Raw genomic sequence first — 8,325 nt, forward strand, 5'->3', positions numbered from 1 at the left:
ATCAAGTCTCTAAATTTTTGTTCATTTAATTTTTCGCTAATTTGCTTAAAATATAGGTACCTAAATATATTGGTTTCTTTTATATAAATATGACAGACTCTGTTACTTTTAATTTAGTCGAGTACCTTGATAATAAAAACTGGCAATTGTTATTCAGGTTTTACATTTGGCAAGGGCCCTTCGGAAATGTGACCATCGAGTTTATTCAACAGTTTGTTTAAAGCGAAGCTTTGACCCGGACAGTAAAAGAAGTCTACCTCTCGACAAATCACACAGTTTGAAATACACGACAAATAAAGCATTGGATGTGACAAAGCAGGAGGAAAGTGGATTTTTAAAGACATTTATGAACAAAGTCGGATGGCTGGACGTTAACCGCTCTGTAAGTATATTATAAATTGCAAAGAAATATTGTATACAATTGGGATGAAAATTTGGATAGTCAAAAAAATAATAAATACATTTTACTTGCCATTGAGAGCCCAAATACAAGTAAATTTACACTCCATTGAGTTGTCGAGGGTGACATGTAAATTATACATATTACATTTCACTGTGAGCTGTCGTACCATAAATATATGGCTGTATAGCATTGAGATCAAAAAATGACATGTTTGTGGAGCATTGCAGACAGTAATGTTTCAATTTTATTAGATTCAATAAGAACATTATTTGATAGGTACCTACTACTTGATATTTATTAGTTGCCAACCTACTTTCGGATCATTCAGAATTTTATATAAATATATAAGATACGACTGTATTCATAATTCTGGACATTAACTCTGCGAAATGAATGAGCCCTGAACGTCTTTGAAAGAAAAATTCTCCGCCGTATATATGGACCGATCAGGGACAATCGATTAAGATTGGGAGACTGCTATGGCTAGGTCATGTGCACCGTATGAATGACAATGAACCAGCAAAGAGAGTGATGTCCAGCAATCCAATAGGGCGTAGAAGAAGAGGCAGGCCAAAGATTCGCTGGTCTGATGGAGCTGCAAGTGACTGCCGTATTCTGGGGGTACCGAATTGGAAAGCGGCCACACTGGATAGGGACAGGTGGAGGGAGCTGTTGGTGGAGGCCAGGACCTACACCGGGTTGTCGCGCCCCCGAGGATGATGATGATGTATTCATAATTTACTTACCTACCTATCAACTGCTTAACGTGCAAACTGAACAGAACAGAACAGAATGTACATTCGTGCCACAGGAATCGGTTTCAAGCACCCCGTTAGTATGTGGCAGGCATCATTTATGGATGCATCCATCTTTCTCACATGGCGTGACAGGACATGGGGTCTGGCACCCCAACAAATTCCCACTTACTCTTGTTGGGGCTTCATTTATGTTTTTTCACAGTAGGCTTTGAATGTTAGCATTCTGTCCAATGTGACTCCCAAGTATAGTGACTCCGGTGCATGCCTCAGCTGCGTCCCTCTCCATGCAACATTCAGCTCCTACCCAGCAAGTATGTTGTTAATGTGAAAGATGCTAATTACGGTCTCAGCGTATCTATTCTATACACAAGACTGCTTTCGCCCGCTAGGGTAGGTTTGTATCAATGTATTAGCACCTATTGTAACAGTTACAATAAGTTAGCTGTCTAAACTCTAAACAGTCAAAACTGTCTATCTCACTCTAACATTTACCACAGCCAAAAGAGGTGCTGTTAAAACATAGCACTTATTGTATCTTCGATACAAACCTACCCTAGATAGCTGCAGTAGAGGCCGAAAGCAGTCTTGTGTATAGAATATACACGCTGATGGACCTAGCAAGCTATTATTTAAATCAATGTAATGCAGATAATTATTGTGATCTATCATGGTTTAGTATTTCATCATCATTCCTCATGAAAAATAGTCAAGTGCGGGCGTACACGCTAATTTTGTATGGCTGGCCTGGCGTACAGGGTCATAAAAAAGTTGAAGAGGTTGAAGTTATTCATATTATGAGGGAAATTATATATTGAACTTTGTCTTCTCTTTTTTCTGCAGAAGCAAAAATTCAGTGGCTACCTGCTGTTTGAGAGTGTGGTAGACTATGCAAATTATGAGGATTGGTTCACCGAATGCAAACTTCCCAATACATTCTTGTCCTGGTTTGTGGTGACGGAGCTCCACGTCTGGCTCTTGCTCGTTCGCTGCATGGCGGAAGGAGAAAACGGGAAGCTCCTGAGAAATGCCATCATTGAGGCCATGTGGTCCGACACATTAACAAAACTCGGGAGATTAGGTGTAAGTAAACATATTACATTTTCAATAAACTTTATTTCATTCAACGAATAATTTACAAGGTTTGAGAACATACATAATTTGAAAATACCTCAGATATATACGCGTTTACATGTGCATGGATTTACTGCTAATAGTACGTATTATCGCGGCCATAACAAGAAAATGTACGTGTAAACACATGTATTCCATACTAATATTAATACATGTACACACAAGTATTATCGTGCAAGTTACAAGATTGCATGCATGAATCAAAAAAGTTCGGAAGCTTCTGAATTTTCATGCGACAGTTGAGATTTGTTTTATGACTGCGCTTGCAAAAAAAAACGAACTACACCGCGCAGACTGATTTTCACGACCTGTCAAATGTATGGTACAGTAACAACATCGCTTCTCGCTTACTCGAGACAGTCAGCACTTTTACGTGTAATCAGTTTAAAATACACACTATTGCTGCTAGTAAATCCATGCACGTGTACAGGTGCTAATGTATACGAACTAGATAATTTTTTTGAAAAAAAACACAACGGGGTATGAGTAGTTACCCTACTGCTAGTTGCAAACAATATTAATGGTTGGTAAAATTATAGAGCTCCGCTAAAACCAGCCAAAATGTTGATCAACTGTCGCAAGAGTTCCAAGCGGCACTCATCGGCTACGACGAAGGACTGTTGGGCGACGACATCGTGCTGGCCAGCGCCCTCTGGAGGAGATTCTTCCAAATGTCTCAAGGCGACGCCGTCTTGATTGAGAATCTCGTCAAATACATTAGGAGACAGGTAAATTTAAAAATACATATTTTGAATTATAAAAATAATCGCCATTGGGCCAGTGTATCGACGGATGAGGGAATACTGTTCAGTGTTACCACCTAGCTGAAAAATGGATACTTTTTGGCTTACTTATAATAATTAATACTAACAACACAACATACATTACAAAACCAACCTAATCAAACATCAACATGATCAAGGTGGTAGCTGAATCGTTTCATGTACATAATTGCTATTTAAAGTTGACGATTACTTACGCTGACGAAGTTCGATAGTTTTGACCATTGATATACTACTGAATGAATCATATGCTTCTTAAAATGACGCCCGATTTTCAGCGACTCGGCCAGTGTTAAAACTTACTGTTTTAATATCAGCGGACTTAACTCAATATAAGCTCACTTAATATTTGTCTCAAAAACGACCTGGCAATAATTATGAATTAACCCGATCTAGCTTGCATCTTACTCTAACTAATAGTCAGCGCATGACGACTTGCTCTGTCCGCTCAGACATTAATTTTTGGTAGCTTGCAAGCTTTGGGTTGCAGGCACCCTTAGGGTCACTATTCCAAGAACGCAAATTTAGTTTTACAGCCAGAGCAATACGGGTGAAATTCGGGAATCCATGTTAACGGTCTTAACGCAGTATACCTACAAGGAAATATTATAAGACGATATTCGTAATATCTTCTTTTGTGGTACATTTTTAAAATGACACTTGTATGGGAACTCCTCATCTAGTAGTATATCAATGGTTTTGACAGAAAATATGACATGGTTAAAGTGACACCGAGCGAGAGAAAACGATGCAATAGGCTTCCTATAAGAGCAGTCGGCAATTATAATAGTAACAATAATAATATTTACCCAATGTAATTTGTGCGCAGAAGAAGAAATCGCAACCTTGCGCAATTTCAAGGTTAAGTTGTTCCACTGTAGATTTTTACTAGTCTGGAGAAAAAAATCTGAACAGTATCACCTGAAGTCCTGATAATCCAGATGTGTGGCAAGCAGTGGCGCACCCAGGATTTAATATTGGGGGGGGCCCAAGGAGGAGAATGTAAATTAGTCCTATAGGATCTTTTTCTTCTTCACAGCCTAATTTTTCGTTTATCGGTCTTTTGTCTATTGCACTCGGTGTACCTACACCATGGTCCCCACATCCTGAAACGGGCCCTCAGGCTAGGATATTTGGCGGCCCCCCTACCTACCGCTAAGATTAAAGGCAGTGTGAAACACCACATTAACGTTCTTCAAATTGTGTTTCAGTTCAAATTAAGGGTACTTATACAGTGAATTATTGGCGTTTTTTAATACATCTACTTTAATAATGGAGCTGTCGAGTATCGACACATAATAATCAAAAAATATATTGCACAATTATATAAGTAATTGAAAATGTTCATGGTCATGAAGTATAATAGCGTCGCAGGCGACTTTTTTACTATTAAAGCTAATTTATGATGTGTGTTTATCTCACTTATCTGGTCAACCCGACACGCCGGGCCCCCCACAGCCCGGGCCTCCAGGCTAGAGCTCTGTCAGCCCTCCCCAGCCATGACCTACACCACTCCGGAATTCGGGTGGACACCGAGAATTTTTTGACAGTTCCATTAGGGATTGGGTTTCTAAAATAACCCGATATTAGTGTTTCGAAATTTTTGTGTTAGATATTAAAATCTAAGAATTTTTTCTAAAAAGGGTGCTGGAGAATTATTACAAATCATTTTTTTGCCGTGTTTTTATTTGTCTAAGCCCAAAGGTATAGTTTATTGGCTTTCAATTTCAATGTTTAAAATCATTCTGATAATTTTCATTTTTGGGGGGTGCCAGGGCCCCTTGGCCCCCCCTCTGGGTGCGCCACAGGTGGCAAGCCTATTTGTGGAAGATTTTCATAATCTTTATTTTCATTGTAATATTTCTACTATGTACACCATAAAACTATATAAAAATAATATTTTTTTACGGGGTCTTCATACGTCTATCTGTGGTAAAGGGTGGAGGTAGGCCAGTGGTGCATAAACGCGGCCAAAAAATCGCTTGTCTTAACAGAAAAAATACAGTTTGATTATGAAACATTTGTTTGTGTACATATGTATGTACGTATAGTGCGTGTATAAAGTTCTTTATGTACTTTTATTGTTTTCTAACAAATTAATCGTGTCTGAACTAATTTTCTTCGTGCAAACATGCACGTAATGCGGAGTGGAGAGTGATTGAAGTTGCTGATAAAATTATGTAACTATTAAATTAAAAATTAAACAAATAATGTATATCTCCTCTAGTATAATATATCATTATTTTTCAACACTATTACCCTTTGCGGCCCGTGAAAAATTAGAAAATGGATAAATTGGCCCTTCTTTCAAAAAGCTTGTGCACCACTGAGGCAGGCCGACACAAATAGAGCATACTACACTTTCTCAATCATACTTATTTGTTTTCATTGAACTAAGAATACAACTTCAGGTACATCGATGGTTTTTAAAATTCGATTAAACCCTGCCTAAAGCGTCAATTACATTGAGCTTCTTTACGAGCTGTTTATTGGCAAATTTACAATCTGCCTGTAAAGTCGCCCAGTGTAATCATCGAACAAGCTAATAAGCAGGTTGTAAACACTCTACCGAGAAAAGTTGAAAGCCGGTCAATTTTACACGCTACACGCCGGCGTGTGGGCCTACTGCGTCTGCGCAGTAGCAACCTCCCGGTAAAAAAACCAACTGTGTTCTATCAAAATAGTCGCTGGCTTGTGGCTTCTCACCGAATGGAAAGTTTTGTGTGTAATCATCAAATCGCAGTAACTGAATCGCCCTCTTTTAAATTCGCCAACAAACAGCTCGTAAAGAAGCTCAATGTAATTGACGCTTAACCAAACCATAGTAGATAAATAATATTCTTCTATCTATAATTATGCCATTAAATTATACATAACTTTAAGTATGACTGACGAAGTGTAGACGAATCTCCACAGCTCACCTCCACCCTTAACCAACAATGTCTATTCTCATATTTTTGGATGAATGATATTTTTTATTTACTCATTTGAACCATAAGATTACCCCGCTTGACATGTCTTGACAGCTTCTAAAAAAATTGGCATATCAATGTGGTTTGGAAATTTCAGGTGAAGATGCTTGAAGAAATTCCCCCCGATGAGTTCATGAACAGACCCAAGATAAAATGGATCCCTCTTGTGGAGAAAAAAGTGTGAAGGTGTGTGGAATGAATGTTAACATTACGATTATTTATTATTTAAATATATAGATTTGAAAATTATTTGTCCATTTTGATTATTTTCATTATAACCATCCAATTTTAATCAATAATGTTTGGGAAACTTAGTAGGCATTGTAATATTAAAATAACATTGCAAAACTGTTAACAAATACAATGTACCCAATTAAACTACAGTCGAACTTGATTATTACGAGGAAGATGGGACCGACTGAATTTGCTCGTTATAAGCGTTACTCGTTATATCAGAGATTAGGTATTTTTAAATGAGCGGTCACATAACACAAAAAGTCGCAATTCAAACAAAAATACACAATAAGAATTTTTCCCCGAAACAAGCATTGCATTCATAAACTACAAAAGATATTGTTTATTGTAATGAACGCTGGTAGGTACCTGCTGACTTCACAAACCTTAGATTTTTTACATGCAATTTCAACCATATGCGTGGATACTTTTTCAATATTATCGGCGAAAACACCAATTAGGTAGGTACTTAGACACTTAACTATGTCATTAACGTAATCCGATCCCGGCGGCATCCTGTCCGGTCGGATTTTATTGCTTAAAGTCGAAATGTTTTTAAACGATTGACACATTAACAGTTTTAAGAAAAATTTTGACGATATTTTAGCTCAGTATACCCGATAAGTAGCTCGTTATAAAAGTGAATAAATGTATGGAAAAAATCATAGACTAAAATGTCAACGAATATTTCCTCATTACATCTGAGATATCGCTATATCCGTGAACGTAATAAGCGAGTTCGACTGTATTACATTAATTCTTCACTAAGATAATATTCATTACATTGTCATCAAAATATAAATTAACTTGCATTCAAATCAAACTCATTGTTATTAAATTATTTTGCCCCTATAATTTAAGTAGTGGACTAAACGCTTGCGTCAATCTGTTGGAGGATTTATATTTGGTTTTTTTTGGAGTGTTTGAGGGTTGGGTGAATCCCTAACAACCGTTCCTCATAAAAATAGTTTATTGAAGAGCGTGTCCACTCTATGAAGCCCCATATGCTCAAATGTTGAGCGAAAGTGGTAATTTACCCAGCAGTGGAAAAATATACATTAATTACTGTAAATTATATAAATATTCATCATCTGTATTTTATTTTAAGTAGATAATAAATATACCATGCATTTAAGGTAGAGTAAATCAAACAAATACATAAATAAGAATGTTTTATTAGTTTTTATTTTACATTATCCATGTATTTTATCTACAAAATTTGGTGGTATGTAAAGGGTTTTTTTTTAACAAATAGGCATCTATTTGGTTGTTGGTATTCTGCGTGTCACTGCGTATCCCCAGGAAAAAGCACTGGTTATATAGATTATTAGTAATTATTTAGTAATGTAGTCTATCTAGCAATATACAAGAACAATTACAGGTGGTTTTCAGAAATTTAATTGTAAATTTATAATGAAGCTGATAGGAACTGTTACACACATACATACCTATTAATTCGACACTTCAATGATTTGCTGAATAACAACATACACTCTCCAATCAATTGCTCTAACCTCTGGGCATTACAATAGATGAATAATGAGCTGTTTAGTGCAACAAAAGCCTATGCCAAAAAAACCAAAGTTGAGTTACAATAATTAATAATTTATTATTTCTATTTGCAAATGCATACTTAGATAGATGAGAGATGATTCCTTTTAAAGGGAATGCAATAATGGTCGAATACTGAATGTTGCAATATTAATGAAACAGAAATTATAAATTACCACAAACTTTTCACTGGTAATTCGGGTTGAATACTTACAAATATTGATTTGGGTGTTTCTTGCGTTTACAGATTAACACAAAACAAAAGTGGAGTAGGCTGTTGTTGTACTAAACGGTTTAAATCTACACTAAGAAAATCTTTGAGTAAATACATTTAATGATAACAGCAGAGTAAAAATAAAACAAATTGAACACATGAGTCTTATAGTTTCTAAAAAAGTTAACTCACATTTTTAAAGTTTCAAAAAGCAAGTGAGAAAACCAATGTGGCTACCATGTAATCGACACAACAATGAATTTAATATTGTTATTATTAA

The 8,325-nt window shown here is 36.4% G+C and overlaps 2 protein-coding genes across 4 annotated transcripts in view; both read left to right on the top strand.

The window, feature by feature from the left end:
- Nucleotides 1-8,325, top strand: part of LOC147078961 (uncharacterized) — a 799,973-nt gene that overhangs the window by 49,052 nt on the left and 742,596 nt on the right. The gene's annotated exons all lie outside the window — the stretch shown is intronic.
- Nucleotides 1-8,325, top strand: part of Uqcc1 (Ubiquinol-cytochrome c reductase complex assembly factor 1) — a 33,418-nt gene that overhangs the window by 636 nt on the left and 24,457 nt on the right. The window contains exons 2-5 of one of the 3 annotated variants that reach the window (XM_085952159.1): nt 158-382; nt 2,002-2,241; nt 2,832-3,020; nt 6,144-7,454. In XM_085952159.1, coding sequence (XP_085808285.1) covers nt 158-382; nt 2,002-2,241; nt 2,832-3,020; nt 6,144-6,230 — 741 coding nt within the window. In that variant the 3' untranslated portion in view covers nt 6,231-7,454. Of the gene's footprint in view, nt 1-157; nt 383-2,001; nt 2,242-2,831; nt 3,021-6,143; nt 7,455-8,325 lie in introns of those variants that run through there. The other 2 variants (XM_085952177.1, XM_085952169.1) reach the window with 2 other exon arrangements.

Source organism: Rhyacophila brunnea, unplaced genomic scaffold (assembly GCF_057557595.1).
Source record: "Rhyacophila brunnea isolate RB1 unplaced genomic scaffold, BYU_Rbru_1.0 scaffold_10, whole genome shotgun sequence".
NCBI classification, from domain to species: Eukaryota; Metazoa; Arthropoda; class Insecta; order Trichoptera; family Rhyacophilidae; genus Rhyacophila; species Rhyacophila brunnea.